The sequence below is a fragment of the Denticeps clupeoides genome, chromosome 5 (genome assembly GCF_900700375.1).
Source record: "Denticeps clupeoides chromosome 5, fDenClu1.1, whole genome shotgun sequence".
Classification (NCBI taxonomy): domain Eukaryota; kingdom Metazoa; phylum Chordata; class Actinopteri; order Clupeiformes; family Denticipitidae; genus Denticeps; species Denticeps clupeoides.
In genome coordinates, this window is record NC_041711.1 from 27,698,279 (window position 1) to 27,715,188 (window position 16,910).

The 16,910-nt window shown below is 46.2% G+C and overlaps 1 protein-coding gene across 13 annotated transcripts in view; it reads right to left on the reverse strand.

The window, feature by feature from the left end:
- syngap1b (synaptic Ras GTPase activating protein 1b) overlaps positions 1 to 16,910 on the reverse strand; it is a 75,652-nt gene that overhangs the window by 20,898 nt on the left and 37,844 nt on the right. For 5 of the 13 annotated variants that reach the window (XM_028982129.1, XM_028982124.1, XM_028982126.1 and 2 more), the window contains exons 4-16: positions 14,003 to 14,454; positions 12,671 to 12,792; positions 9,971 to 10,124; positions 9,228 to 9,326; positions 7,862 to 8,101; positions 7,106 to 7,441; positions 6,508 to 6,652; positions 6,244 to 6,388; positions 5,187 to 5,423; positions 4,833 to 5,034; positions 1,881 to 2,083; positions 1,572 to 1,785; positions 124 to 744 (exon numbers count right to left, since the gene is read on the reverse strand). In XM_028982129.1, the coding sequence (XP_028837962.1) occupies positions 124 to 744; positions 1,572 to 1,785; positions 1,881 to 2,083; positions 4,833 to 5,034; positions 5,187 to 5,423; positions 6,244 to 6,388; positions 6,508 to 6,652; positions 7,106 to 7,441; positions 7,862 to 8,101; positions 9,228 to 9,326; positions 9,971 to 10,124; positions 12,671 to 12,792; positions 14,003 to 14,454 (3,170 nt within the window). Of the gene's footprint in view, positions 1 to 123; positions 745 to 1,571; positions 1,786 to 1,880; positions 2,084 to 4,832; positions 5,035 to 5,186; positions 5,424 to 6,243; positions 6,389 to 6,507; positions 6,653 to 7,105; positions 7,442 to 7,861; positions 8,102 to 9,227; positions 9,327 to 9,970; positions 10,125 to 10,642; positions 10,735 to 12,670; positions 12,793 to 14,002; positions 14,455 to 16,910 lie in introns of those variants that run through there. The other 8 variants (XM_028982131.1, XM_028982132.1, XM_028982136.1 and 5 more) reach the window with 6 other exon arrangements.

Sequence of the window (16,910 nt, forward strand, 5' to 3'; positions counted from 1 at the left end):
GGAAATATTTCTTTTATACACTTGCTCTCAACGATCAGGCACGGCCTACTGGATGTCAGTATAGTGGAATCTCACAGTTAAATGAGACATTTTGGGCCATAAGAATCCCAGGGAAATATGTACCTGCATGTGCATGGAGAGCTGCCGGCGGGAGTAGTCGGCCTGGCTGTGTCGGCTGTAGTCATCGCTGTAGCTGTGAGAATGGATTATGCTGGGCTGGCCCAGGTGGGCCCCAGGCCGGAGCGTTGAGAGGTCCTCGCTTCGGGAGAACCCCCCATGAGCGAACTGGGGGATGTAAGTAGGGTGCGAGGCGTCAGGCTCTGGGGCCAGGAGCAAAGGCGGAGGAGGCTGAGCGCGACTGTGCTGGTGGTGAAGCTGAGGCCCGTCAGCAGCCAGATGGAAAAGAGGGTTCTGGAAGGAGAGGGGATAGCGCATGGCGGCAGCCTGCTGCTGCTGCTGCTGGGACAACGAGTCGGAGGTGGCGCCCATCTGGCTCAGCTGCTGGCTCAGCCTCAGCCCTCCGGACATACTGGAGCCACCCGAGCCGGCGGACAGGCGGCCCCCAGCACGCAGCTGCCCTCCCAGGCCTCCTCCCAGACCCCCGAGCCCTCCAAAGCTACCATGGCCAGAGATGGAGGCCTGGGAGGAGTTGAGCATATCCCCCACAGACTGCAGGTTAGACAGGCTGTTCATTCGTGAGTCCTGGAGGTCCATCATAGAAACGCTTTTATTAACACTGAGAACCTGGAGGGGGAAAGGCTGAAGTTATGTACACTTTGTTTCGGAAGGCCATGTTTAATTAGCTGTGCTGTGTGAGAGAGGGGGAAGGGATGTTGAGCATGAGTAATGTATGCCAGGATCCAACATCCCAAAAATTTGATGAACAAGTGCAAAGAAGCCCAGCAGAAGATGTCGTATGGAAACCACGACTGTCACATTAACTGGTGCAGTGTCCGTGAAGGTTCTCCTAAGTGCTACCACTCCTAATTAATGCCATTCCCTGAGAGCAGTTTTGTTTTGGACAGCTACAATAAGAGCTTCCATTATGGAGTTCTGAGAATATATAAGCACAAGGGAGTCTTTCCAGACAGCTATTCACCTCACACTGTGCCTGATGGGAATTAGCATTTATTAAAATGTCTCAACCACTCCCAAAAAACTTTATAGAGCTAACATAATACAAGCCTGACTCTGGGCTTGAACACACCATTGCTTCTCTTCTGCTAGCCACACATTATACAATACTGTAAAAATGCTTGTCTCACATGCTTGTACCACTGGTTTTTAGAGCTCATTAAAGAGGCCTACAGCTTCACAGCGCTGGTCATATCCTGCTGTCTTCTGCAGGGCGAGTCTACGCTTGGTCGGAACTGAGGGGGGATCTGGGTAAGCCATGCTGCTGTTACGAGTAATGCTAATAATCCATCTTCCTTCAGGCCAACAGGAACCCCACTTCCCCTCAGCAAGACATGGGAAAGCTATGAGACCAGGAGTTAAAAATCAACTTGCAGAGAGTTATTATTCTCATGAGCAAGAGTACCAAGCCATTCTCTATCAGCACATGTCCTTACCTTGGGGTCTGGTTCAGTGATGTCAGAACTGCTAGTGCAGTAGGCGGGACTCGATCGGGCCAACGGAGGACGGGTTACATAGAAGACATCTTTTGAGGCTCGGTGAGGGTGGTCCCGATCAGCAAACCCTCCCATGGCAGCCCTTGTTGAAACCCCAACGCCTCCACCTGACATGCCGGAGGTTGGGGAAGGCAAGCGGGTGGTATCTATGGAACTGAGTGATTCACCCATAATGCAGTTTGAGCATTTTTTGTACGTTAAAAGCACACAAATATAAGAAGTCTTCTTCCTCTGAAAACATCCCCTTGCCTGTTAAGGTCTCGCATCATGAGGTTCTGGAAGTCAGAAGAGACGCCCCGGTTGAAGCTGGGCCGAGAGAGCAGACGCTCTGTTTGCCTTTCCTGCTGCCTATCTGTCTGGTGGCTGGGCTGTCTCTGCAAATGGGGGTTGCGAAGGGCCATGCTAATATCATTAAGGAGTCTGGGTAATGGGCCAAGTTTGATGATAGCATCCTAGGAAGGAATAAGAAAGCAGAATAAATAAATATCCCACAAGAATCCAAGCCCATGTGTACTAGAGCCCTTGACTGCTTGGGATGTTTACTGGTTTGGATCCAGTTTTCCAAAAGCTTTTAATGTTGAGCCTGAAACAGACAATTTCAAACTTGCTCATTTGGGATGTTTTATTAAAGTGGGACACTCACACTTCTAAGAAACACTGACAATGGCTACAAAAAGGGAATAAATGGTAGAATTGATTTATAAACAAATGTACTCTCCTGAGTATTAGGGTCTGTGTCTGTGTGTCGTGTTCCAATCCCATGGTGTGCACCTTCTAGGCCGTCCGGATTGTGGGTACCGTGTGAGATCCTCACGCTGTAACGAGTGTCAGATGCGGCTCATTTTGTCTCATCCGGTCCCCTATATAAGAACTGTGTGATCCGGAGTCTGGAGTAAATATCCAAAACAAAAGCCAAGGTCTTCCCTGTGCTGTGTGTATCATCTTCCCCAAAATATTGGTATGTGCTGTGGAGTGGTGTTATTGTCATTTCTGTGTGGATTCCCTGAGCCCATCGGACCAACCAATCACGGCATAGGACGTGGTTAACCGCCAGCAGCGGTCACGGACAGGCAGACCCCACCATCACAGTCCATGGACAGAGCAGTGGATGGAGCCCTTCACCTGTTTTCCGCACTTGGCATTCCTTTCTTGCTCCTCTGCCCTTTTTTCCAGGTATAAGCATGAGGCATGACAGAATATTCGCTCTCCCCAGACAATGGACGCCTCAGCAGTACCTCTGCCAGCGGACTAAGAGTCGTTCGTGTTGTTGGCCGCGTACCATCAGCAGCTGGTGCGGCTGACTGGCTCCCTTGCCAAGGTACCCGAACAGCAGGAGCAGATCGCCCGCCTCACCACTGTGGTGCAGCAGGTGCTGGATCAGCCCCCCGCAGCAGCGACCCTGTGCCCACCACCAGTCAATCTCAACACTCCGGATGTGGCGCCGTTCGGCACAGAAGCCCCACCGGGTCGTGGCAGCAGAGAGCAGTTGGGGGGAAGATGCTCTTCTCACGATGTTCCGGGCCAGGTTGGCTTCAGAACTCCGGCTGGAGATGGTATGTTGCGGTGCGGGGTGGAGCCTTGATGACGTCATTGCGCTGGCCATCTCCCTTGAAAATCACCTTCGGGACAAACGTTCAAGGCACTCTCCCAATCGCTCTCCAGCGGCAGTAGCAAGTGGCTCGTTGTGGGCTTCCAGGTCCTGGGCAGGAGTGACATGATGCAGAGGTCAGAGGTCAACCTCTCCTGAGGACAAGCGGATTGCTTCAGCCGGGGTTCGGTGGGAAGTGAGGCTAATTGTTCTTGTGTGTGTCTCCCTGCTCTTGTAGACTCCAGATCCACAGGCAAGTTCATCGCCTGGTCCCTTGTGTCTACCCATCGCATCCCTACCCAGCCGCTTAGCCCTCCCATCTCTGTTCCCCTTGGAAACCAACCCCATTCTTTAGTTTCATGCCACCTTTCTGTTTATGTCCCTCTGAATCACACAGAGTTGTTATCCTTTATGGTGTTGCCACATTTTCTCCCATCAGGTCATCCTAGGGTTGCCCTGGTTACGTACACACAATCCACCTATAAACTGGAACGCACACACCATCATGTCCTGGTCCCCTGACTGTACTGCCCGGGTTTGCATTCCACCCATACCTGTGCTACATCCATCATACCCCAGCCCCAGCATGTAAGGGTCCTCTCCGTTTGCTTGTGTATCAGCAAGGCAGAGAAATGCTCATCCTTCATGAAGGAGGAGCCATTTCTCGGTTATCACATTAGCGCCCAGGGAGTCGATGGAAGCACCGAAGGTACAAGTAACTGAGTCATCAGATCTCATGTCCATTCGGGGGTTGCAGTGCTTTCTGGGGTTTGTGAATTGTGTCTGGTGCTTTATACAAAACTACAGTACTGTGGTGGCACCGCTCACATCCCTCCTCCGAGGCCAACCCAAGAACCTCCAATGGACCGATGCTGCAAAAGAGGTATTCCATGCTCCGAAGGAGTAGTTCAGCAGCCACCTCTGTCTCCACGGGACAGGGAACAATCTGGAGTACCTTGTCTGGACAAGTGGTTCCAGAGAGCAGAGTCACATTTAAACTAAATCTCCCTCCCAACTTTCAAATTCATGTTTCATGTCTCACTCCTTAGGCCAGTCACAACAGGTCCCCTGCACACAGACGACGCGGGCATGACACCCCAAGGCAGTGGAGGGTGACGGTGCACCTGACTACAGGTTCTTCCTTTTTTGCTCCTCTGTTCCTTTTAGTCAAGAATAAACTCTGTTCCTGTTTTTGTTCACCCTTGCCGTTCCTCATTCCTCTCGGACCAACCTCGAGTGTAACAAAACCTTTTCATTTATTTGAATAAATAATACACTCTAATTTTAATTATGTGCTTCTGTGATAAGGCCAAGAGATGATTTAATATATTTTACATCGTATGTTATTAGGTTATTCACCAAAGTCTGTCTAGTCAGTTATATATTTTTAGCTATTTGCAGCGCTGTGATAAAAATTTGAAAGGGGAAGTGAATAGTTTTTTTTATTTTATCCAATGCTAGGCCAAAACATCTGGAGTGTATACAGAAAGTGTGTGTATTTTGTTACATCCAGTAAAACATGAATGCTATGGATTAGTGAGCAGGCAATATTTTCCTTCAATAAACACATGCAGGGAAAGGGTGTGTCAGCTCCATGTCTACTGTGGTCCTACCTTACTGAGCTGAGCCATGACCTCCCACAGTAGGCTGTGCAGGATGGACAGCTCCCTACCCAGGTCAATGTAGCCCTCAAAAGCCCCAGCATTGCTCACACTGTCCAGGTTGGAGATCTCATACAGGAACTGCTGCATTGAGCCCCACTCCATTTCCAAAAACTCGTTCATAAAGCACATGTACTCTTCCTTACTCCCAAACCTGCAGCACAGACAGAATATAACAGAAAGAGCGGAGAGACAGAAATAGACAGGAACAACTGGGTTTTTGGGGTGAATCAATCCTACAGATGATACTTAATCAGGCAATATTAGTGGTGCTGAGGAGAACAGAAGGCAGAGCAGATGACTGACTTGGTGAAGTTGGCCAGGTTCTGCACCACTTTGGCAATAAGGGTGAGTGTGCGGGACGTCTGCTCGTCGGGGTACTCCTGTGTGAGGTTGAACAGGGATGGTGACATGACAGCTGGGCAAAGGAAGCGCAGGAACAGGGATCCACTGATGAGGCGATCGGCGATGTCCTCCCTCCCCCTCTCGGCGCAGCGGACCCTCCAGGAGGCAAAGACCTCCTTCAGCTCTCGCGGAAACACGCTGGGGAAGGGGGGAGCCAAGGTGGACAAACGAATCACTTCACCTTAACCTGTGTCCGTTTTTTACAAAGTGAATGTGGCTCAGGTGTGGAGGCACTCGAGAGCGTCCTGCTGCTGTTTTTGCTCAGACTGCACACTGAGCCAGATGATCCCGCTAATTAGTTCAGCCTCCTGCCTGAAGAATTGGGCTAATGAGCAAATCCAGGTGACTGGAACCAACTCCTTTGGAGTTCTTTGACTTTCTGAGCGAGCGCACTCAAACTTCAGAGCATAGCTGAGTCCTTTGTCCCTAACCCTATTGTCCTTTCTCTAACAATGTTGCCTGACCTGAGCTCTCCAAAGGAGAGAAAATTAGATATACTACAAATAGTACATATTCACCATGTTGTTAAAGTACCATTACGCTCTCAAAAGTTTTAAAACACCTACTCAATGGAGGCTAAGGAGAAATTAATAGAAAGAGGGTATTTTAAATAATCCAAAACAGGAATTGGAGGAAGGTGTTTCATTAGATTCTTCAGCATTGCCTTGCTTTACCTTAATTACTGCTAATCTTCTTATGGTCCACAGAACCCAGACAATCCAAAACCCATAAAAGAATGTGTGTCAAAACTATGGTATGACTTCACTTGTCACACTCACATTTTTTCCACACATATTCATCAACATACATTGAAATTATGTTTCAAATGCAAAAATTTAAGGACAGCATTATCTCTTTAAATGATCTGCTAAAGGAAACTATTGACGTGGCTTGGAGCTCTTGGCTCCTGTATACTCTACATTCCTAAGCCCAATTTGATGAACCAAATGCCATTTACCAATGGGAGTTGACGATTTTGCAGAGTGCCAGCTCACAGCACATGCGAAGGTTGGCTTGGTGGTCTGGAAGAACAGAGGGTGGAGTCCTCATGGGGTCCACCTCACAGTTCTCTTCTGACTCGTACAGCGCTCTGATGAAGTCACCTGCACACACCTGAGAGTTAGCATACGATGGCACACACACACACACACACACACACACACACACAAACACACAAAGAAATCTCCTGCATGCATGTTGCAAAGGTAAACATGACCATCACCTAATGCATCCTTGAGGTACTTATGTCCAATCAGTTTGAGGTACTCTTCTATGGCTTTGGTGGCCAGGGTGTTTTCTCTGAAAATCAGATGCTCCCGGTCTATGAACCGGTCCACTTCACACATGGCCATGTCTGAAAGAAAGTCCTTGTGTGGAAGACAACAGAGAATGGTTTTAACACACTGCATGACTCTTAAAACATGAAATAGTTATTTTTTAAAGGAGAAACTTCATATTTGACCCTCTTTGGTGTTACTGCAGCTTCTAAAACAACTGAATGCATTAGGATATACATTAAAGGACGGACAAGGGGAGGACTTTGGGTGCATATTGCCAAATTCTGAATGTGTTCTGGAAACTTTTTGCAATCATTGTAGCTGTTAAATAATAGTACATGTTGTGTTCCTTTTGTCCGTTTTTTCGATACCTGTTCTTTCTGTGGCCTAATTCAATCCATCAATGTTTCTCTAGCTGACTTAAACCTTTTAACACGTAATCCCACAGGGACCATCCAAAAAACAATCTTAGTCCAAAAATACTTTCACTCTCCAAAACTAGGTATATGTTAGGTGGTAAGATACTATTTCCAATAGGCTTACCTTAGCCTTGCCTGTGCTCTGGAGTATATGTACCAGGGCACAGGCCACCTCCTCTTTACTCTTGACACTGAGTAAGGGCTCCAGCACAGCACACAGGGTACGGTAGTTATTGGTGACATACTCTGCAAACTCCTTGTACAGCTCCATGGGGAGGATGCTCATGGTTTGGTAGCGCGATTTGAGTCGCAAGGAGGCATTGATGATCTTGCCTCCCCCCACGCCCCCTCCTTTGGCAAGTACACTGGGCTGGATAACCGGGTACCACTGCTCCACAAACTGCCGTCCGGTGATGCTGGAAATGGGGATGCTGACCAGCCCTAAGTAGGTGCTCTTCTCCTGTCAGAGGAACACAGTAGTCAGAAAATGGTTCATCTCTAGTCATCTTTGGCCCCCAATCCTGCTAGAGCTGGGCTATTCCTGATGGCACCCCAGACCCAAACAATGCTGTTAGAGATAGAGATAGAGATATGGTAGAGATATTCCATTATTATGCCAGATTGTGCCAAATGAAGCCCTCAAAATGTTAAGACATCTCAGTGATTCTACCCTGAGAATGACATTTTTTAATATTCCATAATTTTTACTATGCCAAAGATAGCTAGTGTTCAATTACATGTGACTTAATTCTACAGCGTGAAGTGCTTTTTTGAAAGGATGTGGCCTTGATCCCTAAACCCGCAGTTAGTAAAGTATAAGCGTGAGGCTTCATCCACTGCACTGGCATACTGAACAGAGAGGGAAGAGCTCATGCCTGACCTTGCGTCTCTTCTTGTCTGTTTCCTTGTACAGATGGAGCCGGAGGTTGCGAACAGCTGGCAGGTTGTTGAACTCAAAGTGCTCGCCCCAAAAGACAGTGTCTGTCCGAGGCTTGCTGGTGGTGCGGGCATACAGCATGTCGTCCAGGCACAGCTCGCAGTAGTAGCGCTTTTTGGGAGGTAGCTCCCGGGCTTCAATGATCCAGAGCTTGAGTACATTGTCCACTCGCCTGCTGTTGTCCTGTACAATGTGACAAAGAGATGGACAACACATGCTCTTAGGTAACAGAGAGACTATAGAAGTTGCAATGGATAAGAATCAAGGAGCTTTCATCTGGTTATGGATTTTTCACCATCCTGATTATGAAGGGAAAATTACAGCATATTAGCAATCCCTGTACATTTACATTTACAGAATTTTACAAATACTCTTATCCAGTTTCTATCATTTGGTTCACTGGGACCTGCAAACACCATTGCGTTTTCTTTTCTATTAAATACATTCTATTAAGTAAAGCATTTCCTAAAAAAAAAAAAAGGTTTTTAGCCTGTAGAAAGGCTTGAGAACTGTAGTGAGAAAGATGTTAGACATTTATATACCACATGCATTCATAATTTTGTTGTATTTGACTGGCTGACAGCTGATCAGACTGTATATGAAATAAATTGTTGAATGTTCCAGCCACAGCATCGCTCCTGCATCAGTCTGCATCCCCCCTCCAATACACCAGTCAACCCTTTCATTCCACCCCCGAGCTGCAAGCGTCATCAGGACAAGGCGTAGGAGGGACTGGTAGGAGGAGCATGTGAGCTTGCTCGGGTAGCCTTACAACTGTACTAAGGCACCATTGATATTTGTGATTTCACCTCAGGCATACATTATATCCATTATATATCCAATATATTCATTTTAAATACCCAGCTTTAGGCCCAGGAAACAATAGATGCTATTCAAATGTGTGTTGCTAAGCTTCACCAATCTTAAGCTTTCACTTTGTGAATTGTAAAGACATGAGACCCAGAGTGAGAAAACTGCACGCAGACAGAAGCCTCGAGTCTCCTGAGTGAGGCCACTCGGCTGATTGCAGTCAAGTTTTTGTTTAACAACCTCCTGTTCATCAAGTTCATCAAGCAGGAAACATTTAATATGGAGAGGGCCTCTAAACGCCGGCGTCTCTGATGACAGAATGTGGAAATGACACCGGCTTCACGCGCACTTGAGCAAAATGAAAACACAAACAGCGAACCTACTCAGATTAAAGATGAATAAGGAAAGCACAGCTATTACAGCTGACAGCTGGAGACACGGGAGGAAAAGAAAGTCAAGCAGAGATTCCGTCCTCCCGCTTATCAGTTCCCGGGCTCACCTTGTTGGGTTTGACGGCTCTCTGTAGATTCTCAATCCATTTGTCTCTCTCTGCGGCTGAGCGACACGCAAAGCACTTTGTTCCTGAAGCAGTTGTCACCTGAAGTTATCAAAAATTATCATCAACATCCATTGCCTTCAACGAGTAGAAAACACTAAGCAGACCGGAATCCCAACATCATGGGATCTTTAAGTAATTTTTTGTGGAAACAGGTTACCAGGTGTGTTTCGTCCTGAACAAGGTGCTTCTCTCTTGTTGATTACATGGCTGCATGAGTTTTTTTAGATATAAGTTCAAGATTCAACAAAATTTTTAACCCAGAAAATGTGGCCCCTTTAATGCTAATTGCTGGTAATCTGTGCCAGATCAGCAACACAACACAACACAACACAAGTGTTAATATATAAAAAGGAATCCAGTATCATCTATAACTACATGGCTTCACACGCCACACTGAGGTTCATTTTTGAATACTGTGTGAATACAGCAATATTATAGAAGTATATTCATATTTGGACTAGGAACATTTTGCATTGATTATTAGACACTTCTGGGTGTGAAAGGTGAAAGGAGCATGCACGTGCAACGCTGTGCAAAACACCAAACAACCTTCTACTCAGGTTAACTCAAGATGGCATTAAAGGGGAATACTACAATCTGCACACTCTTCTCCCTGACAGAATAAAATATGAGGCTCAGAACCAGCGTGAAGGCTCTGAGCCCCGAGACACATAAAGCCCCACCTCAAAGCAGTACTCCTGGCCCAGGATGCTGGAGTGGACGGGTTTGATGATGGCGTCTTCGTCCAGCGTGAGGTCCAGGGCCTCAGCAGCACTGCTGGGAGACAGCAAGGACTCATGGGAGTGAGACTCTTTGAAGCTCTGCATCAGGCGAGTCCTGTGAGACCCCAAAGGTGAAGGAGTGTGTTAACAACGATAATAAGAGAATTAATGTAGGACAAACATGGGAAGAACATGCTAGAACCCACAAATTCATCTGAAGGGACTAAATATACACTTTCAATTCATATGTAAACAATTTTTCGCCCAAAATTGCAGTCTGACTGAACAGTGTCAGTAACGTCATATCTGGCCTCAAAAAATATCATATTTTCAATTGAAAAAAAATCTATAAATTCAGTTCTGAACAAGCTGAGTGGTTTTCATCTTGCCTGAACATCCCACCATGCTTCATTTATGTCTATGAAAGAGACAGCGTACCACACAACACATACAGTTTCACCTGCACTTGTCTGTACACTAGTTCAGGAATGCGCTAACATCACTCTCTGCGACTGACATCCACACACACACACACACACACACACACATACACTGACAGATTACACAGAGAAGCAGGGAACGCGAAAGATCGTAACGCAGAGAAAGAATGAAAAGAAAACGCCAGATCCCTACTATTGTGTCCCTGATGAATCCAAGTGTCTTGCGATCTCCCTGTCTGAGTGTTTTTGTGTACATTCACCGATAATGTGTACCGCAGATCATTAAATACATACTGAGCAGTGAGGGAGAGAGAACCGAGACACAGGGAGAGAGGCAGGCATACATGTTGAGAGAGGGAGGGTTAAAAATAGACCCAAAGGAATGAGTCAGAATGAGAATTAAAAGGAAGAGAGTGGGGGAGGCAGAGAAATAGAGAGAGAAAGGGGTGGGGGAGTGACAGGGACAAGAAAAAGAGGGACCTCTCCGAGGAAATCAACTTGTTATGTAAACTACGGGAAAAGAAGGATGCAAAGGATGAGGGAGCACGTGAGAGAGTGAGAGGAAGACCTGGAAGAAATGAGCTAGGGAGGAGAGTGTGCGGTAAAGCAGGAAGGCTGATCAACCGGGAGGGCGTGACGGAGAGTGGGACAGCCTTGCAGTAAATGAACGATTAATGAAAGGTAGAGAGGTCAGATTCACAGAGGGAGGTGCAGACCACAGACACAGGAGCACGATCACCACACACACACAAGAGAGTAATACTGTCTATTTTTACAGTGCAACGTGGATGCCAATATGATCCTTTATTCATACTTCCCGGTTTTATAGGGGACAATGAGTGCCTTCTCAGAAAATATTTGGCTCCCTAAGTACAATCAAAATATATTACATATGACTATTGAACTCATTTAAAGAGGTGGTCATTTTATTCCCAATGTGAATTGTTTATTAATGAGCAAGTGAGGATATGGGAGATTAAGAATATTAATTTAGACACATAGCATCTGAGAAAATGAATAACAATAGTCTGATGTCCCACCAGGACATCGTACATGTACCACAGTTTGAGAAGCAAGGTTATAGGAAAGTGAGTAAAGATGGCAGCATTGAGTCTTGACAATAATGAAACTTCCTGCTCACATTTTTCTACAACAATGCATTACTTTAACATTTTTTTGAGAACAGCCAGCATAACTACTGTGAAAAAGGACCCAATTGTCAATAAACATCTAGCCACGTCATGCAGAGAATATGATATTAGGGAGAAATTCATTTTGACCATTTGTGAACCAGAAAATGAACCCTGCTGTGTGTTTTTATCTTTGTGCCTTTTCAAAATGGTCTGTTGTCACCAACATGAATCCTGTACTGTCATCGCGCACAAACACCGACTAGGCTGAATATTCATTACAAAAATACACAAGCGTCATAAATTTCATATCCTACTGTGCAAAAACCAACACATTTGTAAAAAAAAAAAATATTGTTGAGCTGATTGTTGTATGTCACAGCGGGGAGCCGCCGTCCAGAGGTCGGCTGTCATCTTTGTCGGTAATTTTGGTTGGCAATTGTGGCCCAACATAACATTTACCCATTGTGACGAAATATTACTGGTGTTAATACACCATGTCATAAAGATATTCAGCGAGGTCGCCTATTAAAGGTCATACGTGCTTCTTTGAAAAGGAAATAATGATAACATGACTTTGAAGTCCAAACGTAGATCAAAATACCCCAGACTTCAAAAACCCTTGACCTGGCCTTTCATTCGGCCACGTACGAGGTGCGCTCAGTCCTTTGCATGAATATATGATGAAAGCAGCGCAGGTGCATCTGGACAAGAGGTGAAGATTAAACACTCAACGTGAGATTTCCCTAACAACAGACATCATATCCACCACCCACCAGCCTTCGTAACACTGAGACCCATGAAGGGACAGCGTGTGCATTCTAATTGCCATCATTTGACACATAGCCACATAAAACTTCATTTATCCTCATGGCCAAGAAACAATTCAATCCCTCTGAGATCCCTCTGACCTCAGGAAAATCTGAATGGCGTCCAAACGCTGTTTGTGATGAATCACTCACATATGGCTGGCAGCGGTGCGCGGCCATTTCGCTCTCATTTGTTTTTATATATATATATATTTTTTTTTTATTATCTTTGAAAGGATGTGAACGTGGTTTGAATTGTTTTACAGCTCAGGTTCACGGTACCTGTCCTGGTCAGCGCTGCGAAACCGTGGCAGAATCATGTGGCGGAAGCTGCTGGTGCGGTCCAGTTTGGGTTGGCTCTTAGCCCGTTTTATGGATCCCTTCAGTCTTCTGCTCAGGAAACTCTGGGTTTACAGAGGAAATGTGTGAGATGGAGGCAAACAGGACATTTGCTAAATCAACACAAAATGGTTCACATTTTAATAACACATGTTGTAATAAAGCATCTTTTAATGTGATGAATGTAGGTTTCTTAACATGTAGTGGGGAACGCAGTGAGAAAGGATGAAACAGAGCATCATTAAGACCTGCAGAACACGATATGACTGGGACCATGACACACAGCGTAAGGGAGTGCGAGCTGCGAACAGGCGATTGGTGCACTTCTTTTAAATGACCAATAGTGGGGAGTGTTGGTCCACATTTCTGTTCCATTTCATCTGTCAGCTGAGCTGTTTCTTCAAAACGAGGCACCTCAGGTACTTTCCCCCCAAACCCTGCAAAATGAATTATGTTCCCACTGTAAATTTACCCAGCAGCAAGATCCCATTGTTAGAGGCACTGACGTTAAAGCATTTACAACGTCCACTATCACTGGCACGCCGCATTCATGTTGAGAGTTGGGCAGTGATAATAATCAATCCCTACCTGCATTTATCTGATTTGGTGTTCTGTCATTGTACACTGTTTCTCTGCTAATCAATACGTCCAATAAAGAGCAGTGTACTGCCCTCACTCATCCTTTCAGACGGCAGTGTGAAATTTCCGCCAACTGGCCGCAGTTTGTTCACACTGCACCATAAAAGCTGCCGGTGCTGTGTGTTTAATGCGAAATTCGGTGAAAGTTCTGCAAAGCTTCTCTCTGCTCGCATGGGCCAGGCAATCAATATTCCACCCCACTCTGTTCCTCAATACCTTCTGTCGGAACTCAGCACACATCTGAAAATATCTCTCTGACCCTGGCTGGGATTCGGAGAGCAGCAACTTGGAACAGAGACACTATAATAATCTCCACACTACACCAAGCAATGGAAATCGCAGTGTGATGCATAGAGACGTCTCCAACGAACGCGCCACGAATCAGCACCATAGACAGCTCCTCTGTCTTTCTGTAACCGTTTTTAATTGATGCAGTAACTAAAGTCAAAAGAACAAGGCAAACAAAACTACCTTAATGTGTCCAATGAGTCTCTGAATCAACTTTCAGGACGGGCCAGTTCGGCGGCTGGAATTATGTGACTAATACAGTGTGCCTAATGTGTCTGACACTTCTGTCGCCGCGTACATGGGAGTGAATCGCACAGCACTGAGTTGCTGTTGGCTGCATACACATACCTCAACAGAAGGCAGAGGCGAAATAAAGGCTCCTGCCCCTGGACTCGAACCGGCAACCCTCCAATCCCCCACCCAGAGAGAGAAAGGAGGAGAAGGAGGGAGTGAGGGAGGCAGGGTGAGAGAAAGGGAGGGAGAAAGAGGAAGCGATCGAGGAAGAGGAGGAGTGCCGGGCGCCCTCCTGCGCGGCTGGGGGCGGGCGTGAGGGGACAGGGAGGGCGAGACGGAGAGGGGGAGGGTCTGACGGGGGAGAGGCGGGGTTCCGGCAGACCTGCGGCAGGTGTGGGGCGGGGATGGGGAAGGGAGGGAGAGAGAGAGGGAGGGGGGGAGCGAGCAAGGCCGGGAGGGAGGGGTACTCACGGATTGTCGGAAGGGTTGAGGGGGGGCAGTGGGAGGGGTCTCCATGCTCGGCAGCTTCCCAGTCGCTATGCTCTTCCGCCTGGCGCGAGCGTGGTCTGGAGAAGGAGAAAGAGCGGCATAATCACGCCATGCATAGATTCAGAATACATTTATAAAAAAACTTTCACGCAAAATTGTAAAACTTACGAGTTTTGCAATTAATGTTATTACATTATGGCAGTGGTGCAGGGTGCGATGAAAAAAAAAAAAACATAAAAATTCAAATACAAATAAATTTTAAAAAAGTACAGTTTTCATTAAAACAGATTATTGTTCACATGGGTCAAACATAGTTCAGTGTGGAGAAGAATATTAGTAATAGTAGCATTTATGTGTAATAGAAACATAATTGTGTAAAGTACAAGTTTAGGGCAGGGTTAGTGTGTGTGTGTGTGTGTGTGTGTGTTTGCATGGTTTACTGTATCTGTGTGTAGTCAGCATTTACACACAAAGCAAGATATGGACTGATATGCTTGAGGCAGTTTCTAATTGTCTCTCTCTCTCTCTCTCCCCCTTCTTTTTCACTCTGATGGACAGGGATGTACCACGGTAAATGCCGCTGACAGCAGTATGCAGTGAATTATCAGGGATTTAGGAAAACAAAACCCACCGCCAAACAGAATAATTAATGTCAGTAGGGAACGGTTTACTGTGCATGTCCTCTAAAGCAGGAGACACCGAGACAGCCTCCTCTCATCTACAGCTTTTCGACTTCAGCACAGTAGATCATCATTAAACTCCCCATTGCTGGGGCTAGAAATGCTCTCTATTCTCTTATTCCCTCTCTTTCACCATTGCTCCGTGCCTCTCTCTTTCTGCCCTGCTGACTCCCGTAGCTTTTTGTCTGCTTCTCTCACTCTCCACTGCACACTCTCTTTCTCTCCCTGTCGCTCGATGCCCTCTCTCCGTCTCTCTCTCCCTCTCACACACGTACAGTTTGCTCATTTTCTCCCACGCGCTTATTTTACATAATTCAAACAGAGCGTTTATCCATCTACCCTCCACAGCTTGCATCTCATATCCTTCCCTCTCTATTCTCTCCTTTTTTCTCTCTCTCTCACCATCACCATCTTTTCATCTACTAAAAATCCTGACAAACCTCCCCCCCCCCCCACATCCTTCATTTGTTCCCCCCGTTTCCTCTGTCTCTGCGCTCCCCACCCTGCCTCTGCTCCCTCCCCCCGGCTCCATCTCCGTGCTTGCATGCCAACGACTCGTTGTTACGATAACCCGGTTGGGCCGCGGGGGCGAACAGGCTTGCGACCCTGCACAGCGCACCAGGGGGCTGAGTCTCGGGCGCCACCACATCTCCACCTGCCCACAGCAGCCCACATGCACACGCCGAAACGGCGCAGACTCTCCACCCCATACCTCCACGTCTGGGGGAGACACGCGCTGCATGCGGCACGCTAATTAGCCGCTCTTAATGGAGCAGCCAGTGCCGCAAAGTCAGCCACACGCGGCCAGATTAACATCTACATACAGCCGGGGCGATGAACTTCACACCACACCGTGGAGTTATTAATGCCATAAACCGCCAGACCCTGCACAATCACGAGCACTAATTTGCAACAAATAATGTCATTTATTCCAAAAAATAATCAACACAAACACATTTCTGCCAAGTAACAATGTTCATTAACAAGTTGTGGTTGCCTAGCAACATATCATCAGTGATGCAAGTTCAGGGGTGTGCTGTGGCTAAAGCAAGAAAGAGCCTTCTGTGGTCATCAGATGTACGTTTTATCCATGTACCCATCTATCTAGTTTCATATATTAGCAATGTTCCAATCAGGGTTTTTGGGGCCAAAAGGCCATCACTGGAATCACGATCCACCGATCACACCAATTGTACTGACCAACGGCCTCAAATGGTTTTTCATCCATTTCAAAAATATCAGTCATTCTTTAAAAAAAATATGACAAGTAAAACTATAAATAACCTAAACTTATTTATTGTAAGGCAACACTTAACATTACAAAAAAGAAGCAAACAAGAAATAAGCTGAGCTAAGGAGTAGGCCTACCCTACTAGCTCATTCTGGACAATTTACAAAAGTTGCACATACAAAACTCACATAACTGATTCATTTACTTAATATTTAACATTCGTAAAAGAGAATTTGCCTCCTCAATACCTATTTTCGACAACACTGAGTGCAAGATTCCATCTCCTCCCCCCTCCTCTGTTGACCTCTGGTTTCTGTCCTTATAATAAAACTGTCAGCGGACATCACAAACGCGGTCTCTGTTACCAAACCAAACATGCAGATTGATTACCAGACCTTTAATTAAATCATTTCATTAAAGAAGAAGATTAAAAACTAGACTACACTACCAATGAGATAAAAGCATGTGTCAATGCCGTGTCAATGTTCCACCACAAGGAAATTCTTTTTCACACAAGTTGCATGTAGTGATTTTATTGTCTCTTTCAGACACCTTGTAAAGGTGGCAGTGACAACATTATAGCAAATGTGTCGTACACTGAAATGTCGCATGTAATTTGTGT